This window comes from Falco cherrug, chromosome 9, assembly GCF_023634085.1.
Source record: "Falco cherrug isolate bFalChe1 chromosome 9, bFalChe1.pri, whole genome shotgun sequence".
In the NCBI taxonomy this organism is placed as follows: Eukaryota; Metazoa; Chordata; class Aves; order Falconiformes; family Falconidae; genus Falco; species Falco cherrug.
The window spans coordinates 39,579,262-39,601,580 of record NC_073705.1 but is presented as its reverse complement, the minus strand read 5'-3'; the positions used below and the strand labels follow the sequence as shown (position 1 = coordinate 39,601,580).

Sequence of the window (22,319 nt, the reverse complement as noted above, 5' to 3'; positions counted from 1 at the left end):
TCATTTGTCTTCAGCTACTTCTACTCACACTCACCTTTCACCAAGATGCTGGAGGACAAGTCTGAATGAATCAACACTAAATCCACTGAAACAGAAGTGGCACCTATCAGTTCCAGAGAGTAAGCAAAATGATAGCTTTGCATCTCATGTGTTCATGTCTCCAGAGGATAAGACTGAAGTACAGGCTGCTTGCCTTCAAACAGCTTCAAAATGACACAACAAAAAGTCAGTTGGGGAACACCTGAGTGTCCAGTGCCTCATTAAGGATACAGGAGTTATGATAGGATGTAGAGAATCTAGCCACTGGATGCCATGAACAAAGGATGTAGGCTTGAAGGCAGCATTATCTACCTGGGGATAGCTTAGAGGCCCCTGTGACCTATCCACAGTGCACAGATTTAAACAAAACTGTACAACTGGAAAAGCTTCATTATTCAGCAAGTGCATGAGGAAAGCGATAGTCTATGTGGCCTTGTGAACCACGGCACTGAGGAGATCCTCAGGGTATACACAAACTGACAGATGTGTCCCTCATGTCCTCTACAAGCAATCGGATGTTACAGAGGTTACTGACTCCTAGAAAAGGGGCACGGCTCCTATTCAGCTCCAGATGTTCCGTCAGCTTCTCACAGAGTTTGTACCATGGGATCCTTTCACCCTCACAGAGACCAGGGGAGTCCTTGCAAAGCTAATTGTTCCTGGCAGGAGAGCAAGGGGATATTTTCATTTACATGCACTCACCATCTACCACTTACCACCACAGTCCTTTGGGTCAGTACTGACAAACTGCTGGGAGAAGTCCCTCCCTACTCTCAGTCCTCTTTCCCGGTTTCTTCAGAGAATTTTCTGTTGCCTCGATTTCCCTTGCCTGCATGCTCCTTGAACCTGGCTTTCCCACATTTCCCTTTCCTTATGGCTGCCTTTGGCGAATCCTGCACCCTGAATCTCCCTCTGTCTTCCCACGCTCTGGTACTTACACTGTGAGTTATACTCTCCCAACTCTAATCTGATCCTCATGGAACAGCAGGTTCATTTAATCACTGGCTCAAAAATTGCAAACACATTTTATTAGACTTATCCACTCTTAATGATACAGTGATAGCACACTACAGTACCATTTAGAACAAGCTACTATTACTAACCCAGCTGACTCCTAGTTTCTTTATAGTGAAATAAAGTCAAGGGAAAGACACGCTGTCATTTCATAAACCCAAAAAGAACACAGTGCAGCACTTGTTTAACTACAGTTCCCCAAAGGGACATGCAATTACACACATAAAGGCACTCCTAGACCCAGGAGCCCCATCTGTGAATGGAAAAATGCTGTATCCAGAAGTCTAAATTCTGAAGTTTGTGCGTTAAGAACATAATGCATTGTGGCTAGAAAGGATCATACTGGTTTTCTGAATGTATTTCTTACAGGAATAACAGAAACAGAAACATTTTTTTTAATGATTCCTTTTCTTGTAACAACATCATTAAACAAGAACTGCACTTTAAAGAGTAAGCATGAAATGTCCTGAGGAAGCCTGATAAGAAGCAAGTGAGGGAACAGGGGAAGGCTTTTGACAGCTGATTTACGTGGAAAGCCCCTAGAAGCTGGTAACTGCTGGTTCCTTATGCTTTGGAAAGTTTACACCTCTTCCCTATACCCCTCATCCCTATTCCACTGGAGCCTGACAATTCTGTCATCCTTCCTTTTCAAATGTACTTAGCAAACAGAAGTACTTGCTCATTACATGTGCCTTCTCATAACCCAGAGAAAAGCAAGATTTGCTGTTTCCCCTTTCTTCTGCAAAATGTTTAAATTCCCAGCCGGCTCTGTGAAGGAACAGGCTTTCACAGTGAATGTCATCTTTGGTCACCCTTTACTATTCTGGCTATAGTTCATGTTAAACTTTCCATAGGGAAAGATGCAGCTAGGTACAGAAACTACAGCCAGAATGAATGAAAAGAGAAAACATGCTAAAATTTAACTACATAAGCAAAACCAAAATAGAACATGACATTAAATTAAAACAAATTGCTGCAAAATCAGATAGTAGTGAAAACCACCTAGAACAATTTCCAGGCAGAAAACCTATTAAAGAGTTTAGTACCAAGAGAAAAGTCTGGGCCATTGTTACCTTGGTATAGTACATTATTTCCAAACAACTTTGAATTTAATTTGTCTATTGTGCTGATGAAGAAAATAACGTTTTCAACACAGGTTCCACCCAACACATCACTTTTCATCTGTATGAATGCTAAAAAATATTTAGCAACACATTTGTCAGTGTATTTTCTGATGTATGCCATTTTCTCCCTTAGAAAAAGCCCAGAAAAACAAATCAGAGTGATCATAGAGGCAAACAACTCAAAAGTAATAAGCTTCCCAGGTTCTGTGGCATCTCAATTTGCATCTAAGGCTGAAATCCCAAAACATAGGTTGTGTGCAAGAGTACACAAATAAATGAAAGCTTTCTCTTAAGAGTATCTGTCTTTGCAGAATCACATAAAATGCTGTCTCGATTGGCAGAAGAGAAGGAACAACATTGTTTCTGAGCACTAATATTCAGTCAATGTGAAGTCATTGAGGCTTCTCCTCCTTGCAGTTTTTACCTCCTGTTCCTGACTGCCAGGAGAGGAGTCAGGGCTGCCTAGCATGGCACAGAGAGATGAACTTAAAATGCCCTGTGACTATAGCAAGTATCCTGTAGAATTAATACACACAAACTCACACAGAGTACAAGTTACATTCACACCAAGCCTTCAACAAACTCCTAGGTTTTAGGCACTCCGGAGTCATGGTATTAGTTCCAATGAAAAATAGCTTAACCATAAAAGAAGCTAGCCAGTTTGGCCTTGAGTTCTTTTTTCCTGGTTACATGAGTTAAATGGTAATGCAATGGGATTGCACAGGTACATAAGGTGTGGCTGATACCTTTTGTAAGTGGTTTAACCCTTGCATTGTATCTTCTAATTTAAAACACAGCCTTAACTTAATTCTCTATTTTCCTTAGTTTATAATATGGCCAGACTGGTCTGAAATTTTGTATGAAATGTTTCATACTGGGAGAGCTTTATATCCATAATTTGAAAAGAACCCATTCAGCTGTATGAAGATACAGAAATGTAATTTTAAAAAACTGTTTATCAGACACTGGCACTTTTCCTGTTTGTGTAATTCAAAAAGGATCTCAGTAAAGAAGATTGAATTTGGCAATCCATTAACATAGATTTGATGCTCTCTCTGTTCATCTCTTGATGTCTCACCCCTTTCAGAAGAATGAAAATAACTCATGGTAAAAGAGTGTCTGTTCCCTCTTATTTGCCCAGTATATTGGCAATTATTAAAACCCTGGAAAAGCTGCTGAAGCTCTGCTGACTCATGGTGGCAGGGAAGTTACTTGTCAACTCCACAATGAAGATGGAGGAGGGAGAAGACAAAAGAGGAAAAGCCAGAGGATAAGGAAAGTTTGGGGAGAAGGCTCAGACTGAGCTGGTATCCTAAGTATCACCAAGTCTTCAGGAGAAAGAAGTTGGCTGTTACCTAAAGCTTTAAATGCTGTGTTTGAACCAGGTGAAGATTCAGACCTAATTTCATGCCATCTAAGTTCAGGATCCTAACTGAGCCATTTCAATGAAGAGTTTACTTGTCACAGGCATCCTCTACTGTCAACAGAGGAAGAGCACCAGTTCCAAGGTGCAAATGGGCTTAACGATGGTCTGAATTGTCTTCTGAAGCTGCCAAGCCTGCTCCATCAAGTACAGAGAGACCTCAAAGCAGTGATGGAAAATCTATAACAGGCACACCAGGACTGGCACATGACACTCCCATCAGCAGAACAGCTCCCCAGACTATCACAGATCCCAGTGCAGTCTGCAGTTTGTCACTGACTCTTCAACCTTACAGATCAGATTTAAGAGCCAGAAACAAGCTGTAATAGAGAATGGGAGATGGTGGCAGTGACAGAGATTAATGGAGGAATTAACCCTTCCCCCCCCCCCCCCCCCCCCCCCGAAAATCTGACCCAAAGGGGAGAATTTCCACAGGATGTGCTTTGATGCAGGTATCTATTTCTGACTCCTGACATGAAAGATGTTCATAGTTGTTAGCCAGGGGTGACTGTGCTCCTAATTTAGGGACTATAGATAGGTGTGTTAATACTAGTGGGATTACTCTAAGCCTGAAGTCATTCACAGACTAAGTACTGGCAATGCTGGCATTTTAATGCATGGAAAATTTCAGGTTTCACCTCATTTTAAGTTCTTCTATGCTCACAGCAGTGAATAATAAGGGAAAAGTCAAAGCACATTATTCCAAGGGGTAAGGATTCTGCCTTAGAAAGGAAGAGCAGTTCTCAGAGCCGCCTGGTTGCATTTGAGGGACTATATCCTATATTCTCTATAGAATAGTCCTCTTTTAATGGGCAGCACACTTCTCTTCAAGCTCTAGCCTATTCTTGCATGACAAAGAGCCATGGTTTTACACTTCCCCGTCATCATCTCTGATCACACATCTTTTGGTGAAAGAAGGCTGCCAGTGTGGTGCATTTGCTGTAACAGCACCTTACCTTTTCTCTGCCCAGATAAGAGGATGTGCCCTTCTCTACAGGATGCAGGAAAGAAGGGAAGAATAAGGAAAGAGAAGATGGCTCTTTATCTGACGTATAAGGACTGCCCAGGGTCACACATCTAAAAAACCCCTGCATATTACACCTTCACAAAAAATCCTGCCCATGTCATAAGTTACAGTAAAAATAATTCAGCTGATTACGGTACTACACCAAGCTGCTTAGTGCCTATATTGTCAGGGTTACGGAAGCCCGTGTTTGAAGCGTTAGTGTTGTGGAACGAAGTGACAGCAAGTTGGGAAATAAATGAGCACAATACTCTCTTCTAACCTCCTGGCACTCTGCCTTTTAACAGAGAAGAAAAAAAGCAAAAAGGCAAAATGTCAGCTCCAAAACATTTTTCATGTTGTAAAATACAGTGTCCCCACTGAAACGCTTGATGAGAGACACACTGAGGGGGCTGATACTTCGCTTAAAAATAGTGAGTTATTGCAAAAAGATCATGTGAATACATCTAACGCAGTAAGAAAAAAAGCAAAACACCCTTCGGACCAAAAATTTGTATCTATGTCCTACAAATGTCATGTAAGCCCTTCAGACAAAAGTCTCAGCAGTGCATGCTGAGCTATTAAGTTCAAGGATGCAGAACAGCTTTCACAAACAGCAAAAGAGACTAAGAGGCTTTGGCTATTTCATCACACCTCACTAGTTTACATCGAAGCTGACCATTCAGCTTCTATTAGTCGCTCAGAACAATCACTCTTTTTCCCAGCAGAGCTTACTCATTTGCAAGATAAAGGAAGACATTTCTGCACATGCCCATAATATTCTTCACCACTGGGGGCAGCTTTACATAAGACTGCATTCCCCGAAACCAAAGCAACAGTCGGACGGACGGAGCTTTCAGAATGACAGTGTGCAGAAGTGAGCAGAGCTTGTTCATTGTACGGGCTTATTCTACCTTCTATGCTACAAAGCAGCTTCCTAGCCGGATCGGGTACTAAGTAAGGGAACTGCTGTGCTATGGAATACAGATGTGTGAATTCAGATAGCTAAACTGTGCTTGGAGGAATCTAACATGCTTTCCTATAAAGCGAAATTTTAAAAGCCAGGTTCCTAACTAGAAAGATGCAAAAACGTAATATCCATGAAGATCCTATTACCTAGGAAGAATTTGACATTTTGCTGTGAATGCTGTGTCGGGATTGATTTATTCTTGGAGTGTTCTGCATGGCTGGCAAAGAATAATGTTCCAAAATCGGTCCATCTCCCAAGGGGTCCAATTTTTCTTCCTGGGTGTCAGCGAGCCCTGACTCACTACAGTGCAGCTGACAGGGGCTGCCATGCTTGTGGCACACTAAGCAAAAAACAAAAGACCTAAGGACGACCTTTGAACAACACAAAGGATGGGTATGTTTTTCATGTTATTTTTTTTATGTATAGTTCATAGCCACTGCATAGCCTGTGCTTTAATTACTCCATAGACTTACCTTGATGTGATTTGTCATTACAGTTAAATTGCTTAGGGATTACACCTTTTACCCAACTGTCTTTCATTATTTATATAAAGGTATTCTTTAAAAAAAAAATCTGAGTAAAGAAAACAATGTGAAAAATAGTTGAGTCGAGCTAGGGATTTTAAAATGATTGTTGAAATAAAAGATTTTAGCATGATTGAAAGAAATGACTGATGTGTGGGGGGATAACTTTTCTAAGTTGTTTTTATTTCCAGGTTTCAATGTAATTAGGCTACTGAGCGGATCAGCTGTAGCTCTGGTAATAGCCCCTACTGTATTACTGACAATGCTTTCTTCTGCTGAACGAGGATGCCCTAAGGGCTGTAGGTGTGAAGGCAAAATGGTATATTGTGAATCTCAGAAATTGCAGGAGATTCCCTCAAGTATATCTGCTGGTTGTTTAGGTTTGTCCCTTCGATATAACAGCCTCCAAAAACTAAAATACAATCAATTTAAAGGTCTTAATCAACTCACCTGGCTCTATTTAGACCATAACCACATCAGCAATATTGACGAAAATGCTTTCAGTGGAATACGCAGACTAAAAGAGTTGATCTTGAGTTCCAACAGAATCTCCTATTTTCTTAATAATACCTTCAGACCTGTGACAAATCTTCGGAATTTGGATCTGTCATACAATCAGCTGCAGTCTCTGGGATCTGAACAGTTCAGGGGCTTAAGGAAGCTGCTCAGTTTACATTTGCGGTCCAATTCCCTAAGAACCATCCCTGTTCGAATATTTCAAGATTGTAGGAACCTTGAACTGTTGGACCTGGGTTATAATCGCATCCGAAGTTTAGCAAGGAATGTCTTTGCAGGCATGATCAGACTGAAAGAGCTTCATCTGGAGCACAATCAATTTTCTAAGCTCAACCTGGCACTTTTCCCAAGGCTAGTCAGCCTTCAGAACCTTTATTTACAGTGGAATAAAATCAGTGTGATAGGACAAACTATGTCCTGGACCTGGAGCTCGTTACAAAGACTTGATTTATCTGGCAATGAAATAGAAGCTTTCAGTGGACCTAGTGTTTTTCAGTGTGTGCCCAATTTACAGCGCCTCAACCTGGATTCAAACAAGCTCACATTTATTGGTCAAGAAATTTTGGATTCTTGGATATCCCTCAATGACATCAGCCTTGCCGGGAATATATGGGAATGCAGCAGAAACATTTGCTCTCTGGTAAACTGGCTTAAAAGTTTTAAAGGGCTGAGAGAAAATACAATTATTTGTGCCAGCCCCAAAGAGCTGCAAGGGGTGAATGTTATTGATGCAGTGAAAAACTACAGCATCTGTGGCAAAAGTACCACGGAAAGGTTTGAATTAGCACGAGCTCTCCCAAAGCCAACATTTAAACCAAAACTCACCAGGCCTAAACATGACAGCAAGCCCCCTCTGCCCCCAACTATTGGAGCGACTGAATCGAGCTCTGAACCTGAGCACGACACAGAACACATCTCCTTCCATAAAATCATAGCAGGCAGCGTGGCCCTTTTCTTGTCTGTGCTTGTGATCCTGCTGGTAATCTATGTGTCATGGAAGCGTTACCCAGCCAGTATGAAGCAGCTGCAGCAGCGCTCTCTCATGCGAAGGCACAGGAAAAAGAAAAGACAGTCACTGAAGCAAATGACTCCAAGCACACAGGAATTTTATGTAGATTACAAACCTACCAACACTGAAACCAGTGAGATGCTGCTGAATGGAACAGGACCCTGCACGTATAACAAATCAGGCTCCAGGGAATGTGAGGTATGAACCATTGTGATAAAAGAGCTTTTAAAAGCTGGGAAATAGTGGTGCTTTATTGAACTCTAGGGACTATAAAGGGAACGTTTTTCTCACTTTTCTGGCACAGCTCTTCCATGTCTCTTTTTTGTACATTCATAATACTGGTCATTTTACTCTCATACATAATCAACTCATTGAAATTTAAATACCGTAATCAATGTGAAGCCTGAGCTCTGGTTTAATACAATACCTATTGTACAAACCCTCTACTGATTTCATTAAAGTCTTTCTTGTTTTTAAATAGAAAACTTCTTTCATAAGTAATCCACTGCACCTGCAGCGACTGTACCTCTGTTTAGGGAGAAAAATAACAACAATGAAAAAAAACCCAAAAAACAAAAAACAACTCAGTCGTCCCCCCCAGCCCACCCACCTCCCCTCCAGTCTAAACCCAGCCCTTGCCCTAAAACTCGTTTTTTGAACCAAAACCAAACCAAAGACCCAAGGTACTGTAGCATCATGTAATTCTGAGTTGTTTGAGGAAAGAGATGGTGCAGCACCAGCACTGAAAGAATGCCTGATTTCTGCCCAACACAAGATATAGTAAAAAGCCAGTGGGGAGTTAAAGCACTGTCTTTGGATGTGAGGTATCACACCAAAAGCAAAGCAGAGGGAAACCTAGGCCTAATAAAAAAATAAAAATAAAAAGGTACAATGGGATTTACTGTACTGCATTATAATACAGTGTTTCCAGGGCTGAAAACTATTAATTGAAACCTGTTTATGTGACTTCATACAAAAGGTGCCAGTGTTTTTCCCTTACATCCAGTTGCCTTTCAGAAAGTAGTCAAAAGGCATTCATTAAATGAAGAGCAGAAATTCCTTATTGATGCAATTAGAGGAACTCAAATGTGCAGCAGCAAAAGCAAGACCACTTCCTGCACACATTTGTTTCAACGCTCATTAGAAATTCTCTTTTCAAGACTGTCAAAGACATTAATGTAGCTGAGGAAACCATTAAATCTGTCATTTTCTTCTATTGCTTCTTATTTGCTGGGCTGGGCTTGTTAGGGTTTTTGATGTGTTTTGCACACTGTCCCTCTAATGACCAAATAAAGCTTCATTACTTACAAAGCCAGACAGTGTACATTTCAGAAAGACTGCAACTACAAAGAGCTTTCAGAGAAAATTGGTTACTCACAGATCTGAGAAGAGTGCATCCAAAAGTCCTTAAAGAAATCAGTGACAAATTATTTTTCTCTCTTAGCAAAACCCTAACAACATTACAAGAATTCACAGAATGCACAATTTTTAATGTGCAGTCATTCATCAGTGGTTCTGGACAAGACACAGATTTGTAACCTGGTTACTCCCTGCCCTCTGACCCAAAGTCACGTATTTTTGTCGGTTGCAGAAGAATATAATACCCCCCATATTTCCAAAGAAATCATACCCCCTATTTTGATTATCAGGAAGGGATGGGGGGTGGGGTGGTTCATTCTTGAATTTATACAGTAGAACCTATATAGAAGTAAGGCAGTAATTTTATTACCTCTATTTTGTAACTTGATTTGGCTTAGTAAACTGCACGTCTTCAATCACTTGGGAGGGAATGTTTCTACAAAGCAGTTTCACTGCAGCAGATTAGAAAAAGCAAAACCTTAGCAGAATGTTCTGAATTATCACTGGAAAAAACCTAACCCGAGCCAATCACCTTGAAATATGCTAGATACAATGAAAGCAAATGAGAAAGCACCTCTTAAAAAGAACTAATACACTTGAAGGGGTTTGGGGTTGTTTTGTTTTTTTCATATAATGAAACCATTCTCATTTTTCAAGGACTGTAGTAAGGAAATACCCCAGAGCAGAAGCTTGAGACTATACTGAACCCTGCAATACTGAGATCCCGTTTTACTGAGTACAAAGAGGATCCCACACAATTAATAATGCAAGTGCTTGAGACACTTCAGCAGCACTGAGCAGATTGTGATTTTTTTAACCTGAGTTGTACCTTGAAAGTTACTATTAAAAAGTCGATACACGTTGAATTACCTAGCTATTATAAGATTTGGTTTTCTATCAGATGGTCTTGGTTATCTCTTTGCTAAAGGATTAGAGTTTGCTGTAAACTTTGTGTTAAAAAACATCTCTGTACTTCTACAGGCTTTAATCTCTGCAGTGGTGACAGCTATGCACAGACCAAACAAGAAAGATCTGGCCTAAAACATACATACATTCATGTACATATACAAAAAAATATACAAAAATAAAAGAAAATTTCACTATTTAAAGTGCTAACTGGAATCAGAAAATAATTTCATACTATTAATTCAGCATTTTTGCTATTTGAAAATACATCTAAATACATCAATACATCTAAAACTTCTTAATGGACTGTAATTGTGAATGAGTTGTATATAACTGAGTTTGACTGTATATGTATATGTCCCTTTATCTTTCTTTAATGCTTTGTTCTCACCATAATGATACTTAGAAAGAACCAATCCATAACCTCCTAAAGAAAACAATACCTGTAAAATTGTCACTAGCTTCCTTTGAAAAATATTTCATTATCATTTCAATAAGGCCAGCATGTCATTAATCATACATGGGTAACAAAAATAATAATGAAAATCCAGCATATGTCTATTCGAGCACAGACACGCTCAGATCAACTAATTAATTTATTGCCTAAAAAAACCAGAGATTCACTTTTCATTTTAATTGCTGCTATAGTCATTGATAATGAAACCACTGTCTGATTACACAAAAAAGATGCCCAGTTTAACTCTTTGAACTTTCTTTCACAGCCTGAGGCCTGTGAGCTGAGTTGTTAAATCCCACTCTAGTGGCTATGGCTTAGAAAACATTTTAAACCAGCTTCATAGCATGTTAAAGCACATTACAAAACCCATGCTTTTCTCTGTGCAAATACTATGTGAACTACACTAAACTTAGTCACACCACTGTCAAATTAAACACTACAAGTGACTTGTTTTGGGTGGCTAGACCACCAGAGTCACAAATTCTAATAAATCTTGTAGGAAACAACCTGGTCTTAGCTGAGCAGCTTTCAGTCCCTGTGAAAGGCTGCCCCTTTCCTGAATACAAATGAAGTGTTAAAACCTCAGAGATTCCAGAGAAGACATTTCTCCTTTGCTCCTCTCCAGTTTGGGTCGTGGACGTCTAGAATTCTGATGCCACTTTGTCTTGTGTTCTGGATATTTTGGTGCCAGTCTCCCACCAAACTATTAAAACCTTGCTGGGGTGATGCCCAGGAATCCTCAGAGGACGCACAACAGCTGCGATAGCTCTTAAAAAAAACCCCAAGCTTTCACACAAGCATTTTAGACATCAACTTAAAAAAGAAGATGTGATTGAGTGCCTCTAATGACCTGCCTATCCCTTAAGGGATCAGATGCTGCCTAGGTATTCCAAGTTTAGGAAAGCAATAATTTATTTTGAAGGTGTCTGGGGTTTGTTTTGTTGTGGTTTGGTTTGGGGGTGTGTGTGGAGGTGTTGTTTTGGGTTTTTTAAATCAACTCCTATTCCTTTTCCTGAGTCGTATATGGTGTTCTGGGGCTAACACTTGAAAACCAGTGCTTTTCAAGCCACAAAGTGCAGTACTCTTCCATGCCCATTTTCATCTTCATCAGTTTTGCAGTCTACATTTATTTAAACAATGTTGAGACAAATGTTCAGTAGAATCACCAAACAGGGCTGTTTCATTTTTTTGTAGCACCCCAAAAATCAGTCAGGACTTCCTCTGCTAGACACTGTACAAACACCTTCCAACAATCTCTTACATCAAATGTTTTCAAGGGATGTTGAGAAGACAGACAGAATATGGCAAATAAACATGGCAGATTTGAGGTAGTTTGCTTGAGATCACACACCAGTTCAGTCCTGGGAATACTATCCAGTTTCCTCACACCAAGACATCCTCCTAGTCAGTGGACTACTTGGCCTCCCAACTAAACAGCCTAGATCCTAGAATATTCAAGAGGTATTTCAGAGTAATAAAGCACACAGAATGCACATCTTTGGAAAAAGGAAATAACTAATGTACTAAGCAAATTCAAGAAGACTGGTAATGTTCATTCACTGTGTTGAGATTACCTCCAGCAATTGCAGAGGAAGAGAATAATAATGAGAACAAGTGGCTTGAGTATAATGAATGCAAGCTTCTCTACTGGCTGGTAGGTTTCCATTACTCATTATTTGCACTTACACAGTCATCACAGCTTAAGGTTTGGCAATGCTTCTATTATTATTATTATTGAACCTTAATATAAAATGCATTTGAAAAATTAACGTAAATGCACAATATTATTGCAAACACATTTGGAAGTTTTCAGTTTGCTGCAAGCTACTGGCCTTTGCTGTCAGCCACTCAACTCTAGATCTATAGTCGCTTAGATGAATTTCTATGGAACAATAGTGACATCCAGCGGGTAGTTAGCTTAATCACAGGTATCCATTGTCTATCTCAACACACACACAGATGTGTTTTCCTTTTTACATTGCATTCTTTTCTATCACATGGTAGTAGCATCAAATCCTTCCAGCATACAAGTATTCAACTGTATCTGTGTCTAGGAGTCATAACCTGAATGTGGTGAATAAATGGCGAAAATAAGAGTAGATGAATGCTAACAAGAAATGGTCTACCCAATGTGTAAGTCAGTACTGCAGTAAAAGGCAAGAAGCATCTAATAAGCAAGCAAGGACAGGAGCTGTAACAACCTTTGTGGCCACTCATTTAGAACTTACTACGTATAAAACACCACTAAGTGACTTTAAGATACTATAAAATAAACTCAAACAACTCATTCAACTTTCCTAACAGCAGAGGTAAAGTAAAAATAAAAATTTTGAGTTTATTTTTACAATAATGAGAGAAATGTATTATTAGACATCAAAAGGAAGGGAATTCACCACCTGGGAACAAGTTTAAGTAGCAGCTTCATCTTGAAAACACAGTGTACGAAAGAGACAATAAGCAAACAATGAAAGACCAAATTAACAAGCAATAAATAAAACCAAAGAATGGGAAACTCACCAGCAGCATTAATATGCAGCCTATCTGCTTGGGCAGTTTTGCAGCAACTGCTTTAGGCCTCAGAGTAACTCTATGCCAATGTTACTGGCATTTGAATTTTAAACCATAGTGAATGACATAAACCAATGCAATCAGGATTATAGCTCTGTTGATAACAGACAGATTTCATTTCAGTTAAGAAGATGCACAAGAACTCATTTCATCCCATATTGAATGAAATACAGTTGTATTTCTAAATTGTATGTACTTAGGTGTGTTTGGAGGTCACCTATCAGTCCATGATATGTAGCCTTGAATTTTACTCCTAGCTAGGCTTTCTAGAATAGGTGTTATCACACTGGTACAGTGTAGGATTTTAACGTGATTCTCAGGGTTACATCCAAACTATTTCTTGGCATAATATTTATGGAATGCAGTAAAGCACAAAAGAATTAAAAAGTGACTGAGTTAAATAGCTATGAACAGATCATCAAGGGCATCATAAAGTAATAAAAAGCAGTTTATTCAAAACACTCTGGGATGGCTAGCTCTTAGTTGATGGCTGCTACTTTACCTACCAAAGAAACTGCAAATTTCATTTAGAATGAGCAAAACCATCATAAAAGTCTTAATAAGAAAAGACTTGCAAGTAGTAGGCAGTATATTTTACTTGACCAAGCCATCACAGGAATCACATCACCCTATAATTCTTGTCTTGCTCATATTGTTAAGGTCATGATAGCTCAACATAAGCATTCTAATGTAAGAATGAGTATTGTTTACTGAGAAGGGACAACAGGGCAGTTAATCGCTCTTTATTAACTTTTTCTTTCTAAACAGCTTAATGAAACTTACTGAGCTTATTGCAGGAAATACTTTATATTCATGTGAAAAATCATAAGTTTTAGATTCTTCATTACCAAAATCAACTAAACTCTTATACAAAAAAGAGTATTTCATTCTTTACTTACAGTTTCTGTTTCTCACAAACTCTTTCACTTGCCAAGAAACAGAATGACTCCAGATGTAATCTTAGAAAAAGAGTTCTCCAAAAGGCCCTCACATGTGTCTTCTTACCAATTCAAAACATTCCCTTCCTGTGTTCCTGTGTGACTAATATATTGACCACGTGTCACAGCTTCCACTCTTGACTGAATGTTAAATTTCTATTACTTTAACACTAGCAGTAGCATTGAGATCACGTAGGACTTCGTAATTACAGTTCAACCTTGCAAATTCTCAAAGTGTTTTGTGGCAGCCAGACTCTATTAATACATCATAAGGACATAAGAAAATAAAACATCCTAACTACTCATCTACTTACACTCCAAACAAGGACATAAATGCATTACAAGGTTTATTGCTTCACTACACCACTGAGAAAATCATCTGCCCAGTTCTGTGTGCAATTTCTTCCCTTCTTCAAACTAACAAACATTTAACTAGCTAGGTCTCTCAGGAACATAACTGCTTAATGCTGAAAGAAAAAAAAAAAAAGCCTAAACATGTTGATATTTGCAGCAGCCTGCAGAAGCTGTCATCATGAACTCAGCCTTTATTAGTTCTTCCAACTTGAAATCCAGCAGTACCTGCTATACTTGTCATGTATTATACCTGCGCCATATCCCATAGTGTCATGTACTAACTATATGAAAACTTTGCATTTTTATGGGCACTTCTGTTTATGTGCATAATTATACTGAGGGATGGAAAACAGAAAAGATTCAGGAAAAGGACTGCGTATGGCTTACAATACTAGTAAAAAGTTAGAGAGGATCACTCAGTTTTTCCAGAAGTTAAACAACCATTTTTAAAAGAGATAAAATCACATTCTAAAGCAAAACTGGAATGTTAAATAAATTTTCATGCATTTCCTAAAAGTATTTTAAACATCTATATTTTTAAAATTGCTACTATATGGTTATAGCCATCTTTAAATATCAAACAAAAAACTTCTCTAGCTTTTATTTCACACCTAACAATGAGAGGGAGTAAATACCTTCTTAAAATGGAAGACACCTCTTTCTGAAGCTGTTGGACTGAGCTGATATGGGAATAATCAAAATATATTTCAGCTTACTATTTCATTGCTTGTTGTATGATTATTTTGAACGCCTGTAGGAATGATATGATACTGCTGACTGGTAACATGCACATTACTCTAGCTCAGTGCATTCTCCTGGCATTTATTTTGCACTTCAGGACAAAACATGTCTGTGTTGATGGGTCTTATGTGTACCTTTTAGTCAGGAACACCTTGCTGAATGTATGAATACTAGTTCTTTAACTAGTGTCTGTAATAATTGGTGCTGTAGAACTCCCAGTTCTGCTTTAAATCAACCACAAATATTTTCCACTTCCTTAAAGGCTGCAAACCTCACAAATCAACTTCAAAATAATGTAATGAGATTACGACCACCTTCCTGGCTGAGCTGTAACTCGGGGGAGAAAATGCACCCAAAACATTCAAAGGTACAAAACAAGATCTCCAATGAAAGCTGGGCATCATAATTGCCTTTGTAATTCTTCTGTTCATTGCCCTCAAGATTAAAAGTAGCTGTAGGTGAAGGAAATGTGAAGATTGAACATGTGTTTTGCTAGACTGTAGATAATAAGCAATAATAATACATTAGTCATACAGTCTCAGAGCCACTGAAAATACAACCATCATAAACTGATTCCTTATTCCCAAATACAGACTTTATAATGTATGTTCTAGCATTCATACTCTTTCTTGTTTGTTTTACTTTTTTAAAACAAACAAACCAAAACAAAACCAACAACAACAAACCACATTATGCTGAAGCATCTATTTGGCTTGTGCTAAGTTGTGCAAAAGCCACAGATGATAAAAGAATAAAAAAGGGAATACAGTTTACAAAATGTAAAGAACGCTTTAGACTTCATCTTAATTGGTGTTTTGTTACTAATTTTTCAGTTTCTTATTGATTATCCTGTGAGGTTTTTTTAAACAGACTATGTGAAAGATTTTCAAAGCTGCAAATGGGAATTTAAACACCCAGATCCTACCCATGTCTTGCAATAGTTGAGCACTTAACCTTTGTGACAAAACATTCTCTTTTCTCCCCTTCTCCCCAGAATTTGAAATTTGAACAAGACTATTGGTAAGGTCTAAAAAGTGCTCTGACCAGCTTCATGAAGCTGGTCTAAAAGAACCACCTTACTGGAGACTTTCGCAAGTTTTCTTGCAAGTGAAAGGAAGCAGTTGTTCTCTGTGATGTGCAGATGGTGATGGATGTATCTCATTACATCCATTAGATTGGGTGGGATGCATATTAAAAAAGGGTATGTACTGGGAAATTGCCTTCTGACCTACTACAAAAGGGACTGTCACTAATTCCTGGCACACAGTTAAAATGAACTGACCTCTGAATAATAATTACATATGGTTCAGTTTGAAAACACCTACAGATTTTTTTTAACCAGATGAGTTTAACGGTTTTTTAACCAGATGAGTTTAGTCCCCATGCCCCTTACTAACAGCAATCATAGGAATCTTACACAAAAATACTTAGCCAAAGTTTGAGAAAAGGATCATCTTTTCCTTTTCAAAAAAAGAATAACATAAGATAATCATTCCAGCACATCAGAGTTTTGTTAGCAGTGCACTATTACTCGTAATAGAACAGTTTCATATCACAGCATTACCCTTCCAGCCATCTGTAATATGAGTCATATCCTCAGAACAGCACAGGCTTTATTCTACATTGCTTCATAACAGCCAGCTTCTCCTGAAACACACTGCACAATCCAAAAACATATGCATTGCATATAATAGCAATTACCAATTCAGAAATTAACTTCATGTGATATTACACCTGCGGTTCAGAGTGTAATATATTTACTATCCACCTTCCAACAAAGGACCACAACAGAGAGGGATGGAAACCCTTCAGTGGGAACTTTCCCTGAGGCTAATTGTACATATCACAAAGTCTCTGTACTTTTGGGACTAAATGTTTAGTTTTCCGGGCTTTCATTCATCCTTAACATGAGTTTCCAGGTTACACTACTGATACAAAATGTGGGCCTGCAGCAAAAACTAGCTCAGAAGCTCCAATTACTAGCCAGTAACTTGTACTTCATTAAAAAACAGATTTACTTAAAACACACATGATGCTGGACAGCATATTCCTATTCATCCCTAGTGACGTTGGCAACACAAAAATAGTTTTTCATTTTTCTTAGTGAGTCACAATCACAGACAATACTAGGGGGGAAATTTCTAACATTCTAAATCGGAATCTTGTACATTGAATCTTTGTATCTTCCCCAATTTGCATAAGTGGCTTCCTATTTTTAAAATATGTATGTCAAAAATAAACTATTTGCGACAGAGGAAACAACTTTGTGGAAGCACTTGGCATGTAGCTGCCAGTCACCATGTTCTTTTCTCTGAGAGTCTGAACTTACATGCAGTGTTTATTTTACAGCTTAAGGAATCCTACAGTACACAGCTACGGTGTCTCAACATTCTCTTATTTTTTTATTAATTTTTGCATAAGTTTCTTAGGACAAACCTTGAAATATTTTTGAAGTAAGAAGTTACTGCCTATCAGGCTGAGCAGAAGGCAATAACATTGTAGGGGAAAAAGTACTGTGCATGGTATACAGTTGCCCTTAGTTTGCATGTAGTGAAGTCCAGCAGTATTCACGGAGGTTTATTATTATGAAAGCTTAATAAAGCACAGTAACTTAAACAATTATGCACAATTCCTTACTGTACCAAAGGATACAGGTTTGCCTGTAGCCATAACATATAATGGTAAGTTCTGATGTGTAAGAGTACCTGTGGCAGTATAAAATAATTTGAAATCATAACATAATAGATTGCATTCTCAAATATGAAAACATGCTGTATTTGGACTTTAACAGCATCATAAATTAAAACACCTATATATCAGTAATAATAATAAAATGCATTTTTCCAGAGCCACAGAACTATTGATTCACATGCTTTGGCTTCATGTATAAACTGACATGGCAAGTTCTAAATTTAACAAAGCCAATTTCTTTTAAAGCCTCATCACACTAATTACAGCCATCAAGTGTGTAAAATACATTTTGTAAGCTAAGAACAGAGGACTTCAATTAAATGTAAATCCTTATTCAGCACTCTAAGCTGTTAATGGCTCAAACTCATTAATGAGATGATTAAAAGAAAATGCTCCTACATACAGACTCCGTAGCGAGAATTTATTACAAGTACTCAGTATTTCCACCTAGTTCATATACTTAAGAAAATGTCCCATATTTATGTCAACATTCCAATACCAACAGAGAAAAATACCAAAATAATCTTGTTTGTTGTGAATGTGCTTGTGTACATATTTGGGGCTTGACAGTCATTTCCAAGAGCAATGACCTTCTTCCCCAACCTAGACGACCTCCAGAATAACCAGTAGGGCACGCTAGCCAGCTGTGATCTGCTCTTGATTCAAAATTTAAGACATCTTTCATGTAGAGCTTGCTATAGCTGTTTGATAGCTTTTTTGTGCAGTCCCAGAAGCTCATTTGAAAATTATTCCATATTCCCAATCTTTCCTCAGCCATCCAACAGCATGGCTATCCAAAACTGATAACAAAGTTCACCTGGCAGGTAGCGAAATTCTGCCTTAGAATCAAAATAAAAGAGTCTGTCTTTTAAGCTGTATGTGTGACAAGGTCTTAAGTAGGGGAAACTGTCAGAATGGTATTTTAGGCTAACTGTCCAGCATTTTAAGTTATCAAATAAGTTATATGAACACTAATGGTGAACACTAATGGCATGCCTGTATATGTTTCTGTAATGATTTTGGATAGATCCTCTATTTGAATTAGTTCAGGAGCGCAGTGGAAAAAGGTTTATAGAACTGTGGGTGAACTACTACAGTGGGATATGGGGAGACATGAGAGACAGAAGAATACATCCCTGTTCTCACAGACTTGCAAATTTCCTTTCTATTTAGCAACATCAGGACTTATGAAATTTCATCCTTGTTGTAGGATTTTCTGTATGTGCTTATAACCTTGAGAAAGGTTATTAAGGGGATTTCCCAGTTGCAGGACTCCCCTGGATCAGGCCATAGAAAGGAAAAGCATCATTATTTTGATTTCTCTCTTCCACTCTAGTCTATTTCCTCCAGTCTGGGCTCCTCTTTCTTTTGATTATCTATTTCCCAGAAAAAAAAAAAAAAAGGAAAAAAAAAACCAAAAGACAATCCAAGGATTCTTACTTGAAGAATACAAGGACTTACACTTGCGTATAGGTGTATAGGTGTACCAGACACCCTTGTATTTCCATCAAGTCTACCAGATTCTGCCCCTGCAAAGCCTTGTTTACAAGCAAACTGAGCTCCAACAGAAAGCAAACTTTCAGCAATAAAGAAATGTTAGCGACATTTTCACAACATTTTTAAATTACTTCACACAGTAGAGAAGACTCATTGATCAAAGAACAAGTAAAATGAGATACAGTGAAATGATTCATGCTCAAATCCTAAGAAAAAAAAATAAAGCAGTTTTGAATATTTGTACTTTCTGCAGGAACCCTAGCCTATCAATTTTAAGTGAAAATTAACATAGTGTCAAAAAATTGTTATGCATGAGAAAATAAAAGTTATCTCAAATTATGGGCCTTGCTGTAACATTATGCTGAATAGTTACAAAGAATTAATTTTTTTTGTATCAGTACTTTATTGGGACACTATATGGATATGACAGACAGGACATGCCCCTGCACTGCACAAGGAAGCAGATTTGCCCAAGGTTAATTCCACAGTAGCTTAGTTATTAATTAATCTCTCCCAAATTCATTTTTAAAATGTATTTTAAAAGGCTTTTGCAAATAGAAGTCCTCTGTTTATCGATAGGATAGTTTTTAAGGAGGACAGCTATGCTGCAGTATATAGACATTTCTTCAGCTGATCTGGTTAATTAAAATGCACGGTTATAACAAGCTGCTCTTAGAACTGCAGCTGAACAACCCATGATCCTTTTTTCTCAGTACCACAGAACACTTTGCGTCTATTTAATAGGCCTGTTTCAGGATTTAATCAAAGATTTCCAATCTACACTCTGGAACAAGGAGTCTTTCCCTTTTTAAAATGTTTCAAATGAAACACCCATTTTCATAGAGATCCCTTCCGAATACCTGTAGCCTGTGCCCCTTACCTGCACCTTCATTCAATTTAATGCTTGTTTCATACAATTTAATACTTCCTTTTCCACTTTTTTGCACCCAAAAAAAAGAAAAAACAAACAACACTATCACATGTTCCTTCCAGCATAAAGCTGTAAGTCCAATTTTGTCAAATTAATTCAGAACAATGTGTTAACAGCTTTGAAGGGGAGGGTAACTGGGAAAACTGCAAAAGCTGATAGAAAACCTATGCCAGGCAGTAGATGGAGCAGGACTGAAAGTGGAAATCCACTTGCTGTGTAGTACTTGCTAACACACTGCAGTGGTGCTGCATGCTAATGTAAGTAAGAGAAAGAAGGAGATTTGCAAAGGAGTATTAACTTTAAAAATGAATAGGCATTAAACTGTTTGGAAAAAGCCTGGAATAAAAGAATGCCTCAAAGACAACCACTCAAAACTAGTGAACACTTGAAAACACAGCCCCTCCATATTTCTGTTCATACATTGTAAAAATCACTATGATAATCAAAAGGCTCATTTAGTCAATAATGGTAAAACGTGGATACCTGAAAACTAAACCTCTTCAGTTCGATTTAAGTTTGGACTGTATCTGACTCAGTACCTTCACATGTTGGTCATTCACCCAGCACTAACGTGGATCATTTGTGACTGCTCTAAAATAATCCTGTTTAAGTCGATCTCTAGTCAAATACCTTGACTGGGTTGGCCTATACGTTTTCTCCAAGCAGTACTGGAAGTCTCCAGTAAGCTGATAAACTTCTGTATGTTTCAGAGAAACATTATATATTAGATCTGCATTCTGCTTTCCATTCAGCTGCCCAATGAGCCTACCAAAAATGACTGAAAAGCAGCTGTTCTCTAAGCAATGAGTTGCTTTCTGACAGGTGAATTCAGGTAGACCTCCATGGTGCAGCCTGCAAAAAAAAGCCCCTTCCTGGCAAAACCAGGGAAGTCTGATCACCTTTGCAAACACCTTTACATTTTTTTTATGCCACTGAAGCAACAACATAGATCAGTGAAGAATCACTGCACATCCCTCTTCCACTGGTTTCATTCTATTGAAGAGTTTGTTTAATGGACAAAACAGTGCACTTTACAGAGTATTCAACAGTAGCAGCAGCTTTCTCAAGTTAACTGTCAGCTCAGGTGTGCTAATTTTTAGCAAGTGCTGTTTTGCTTGACAGTAGTAACACTGACTGTAAGAAGAACAATATATAACAGCAATAGCTTTATGCTTTCCTATTCTATTAACGTTCCAGAAATCAAAGCTTGCAGACCCTGTGGGAAAGAAACCATTGACCATTAACCTTCACTTTAAGCTTTTGTAATTTTAGGAGTTTAATTTCAGGCTTTCGGGCTTTCAGGCTTCAGGCTGCAGCGTTGAGACAAGTAAAATACAGCAAAGAAGCAAATGCATTGCACGAGTTAAAAAAAGCTCTTTTCCTGAGGTCCCTGGTCATCTCCCCCAGCCCTAATGCAAAATTTGTTTCAAGGTATTTAACAGATTTTCCTACTTGAAGTAAATGTGACAGAGTTTTGATTTCAAACAGACGAAGGAGAGAGATTTTCAAATCTTCACTAAGAATCCTGTGAAATTTCCACTAACTGCACCACAGATGCTATCTGCTTTATTACAAAGAAATGCCTCCTGCTTTGACAGTGGCCAGCTCAGTAGGTCCCCAGACCTCCCCAAGAACTCATGTTGAATAGGCAACACCTGAATACCTTTCAAACCCTGAATTTCTTGTCAGAGGCCCATATCAGTCAGGGCTGGAGTGATGGCTAGGACAGCATACTCATCTTTCCCTTTGTGCCATCCATATGAATCCAGCAGAAAACTCTACTGCTATTACAAAGCAGGAAATCACCCTTGTACCCTCAGTTCCCTCTTTTTCTTCAACTCTGATTGGTCCAATGGAACTCAAAGCAAGAGTTTTCCAAAGGATAAGTATCCCACAAAAATCAAAGAGCTTCTCAAGAATGCACTGGCACAAGGACTTTGTGAGTATGGTTACCATAAAGCCACAAAGGTGTTTCAGAAAGTTTAACCTGCATAACTAATCAATACATCAAAGCATTCCAAAGGGTTAGCTGAATATTACAGAAGACTGTCATATGCACCAGTCTGTAAATCAGTGGTATGAAAGTAGGACAGCGGTATCATGCTGACAAGAGGCCTTAGCATTTAACAGTCTCCTCACTAAATAAGCATGACTTGTGATGGCTGCAACAAATCCACTCTTCTCAGCATCAGCTTTTCAGCAGAGCCATTGAGAGGGGGAAGGAGACAGGGAAAAGCAGCCTAACATGCCACCTT

The 22,319-nt window shown here is 38.4% G+C and overlaps 2 protein-coding genes across 3 annotated transcripts in view; one reads left to right on the top strand and one right to left on the bottom strand.

Annotated features, from left to right (window-relative positions):
- Positions 1 to 22,319, bottom strand: part of CTNNA3 (catenin alpha 3) — a 503,321-nt gene that overhangs the window by 256,682 nt on the left and 224,320 nt on the right. The gene's annotated exons all lie outside the window — the stretch shown is intronic.
- LRRTM3 (leucine rich repeat transmembrane neuronal 3) overlaps positions 5,362 to 22,319 on the top strand; it is an 86,962-nt gene continuing 70,004 nt past the window's right edge. Inside the window, exons 1-2 of one of the 2 annotated variants that reach the window (XM_005433456.4) lie at positions 5,362 to 5,966; positions 6,289 to 7,820. In XM_005433456.4, coding sequence (XP_005433513.1) covers positions 5,963 to 5,966; positions 6,289 to 7,820 — 1,536 coding nt within the window. In that variant the 5' untranslated portion in view covers positions 5,362 to 5,962. Of the gene's footprint in view, positions 5,967 to 6,004; positions 7,821 to 22,319 lie in introns of those variants that run through there. The other variant, XM_014286871.3, reaches the window with a different exon arrangement.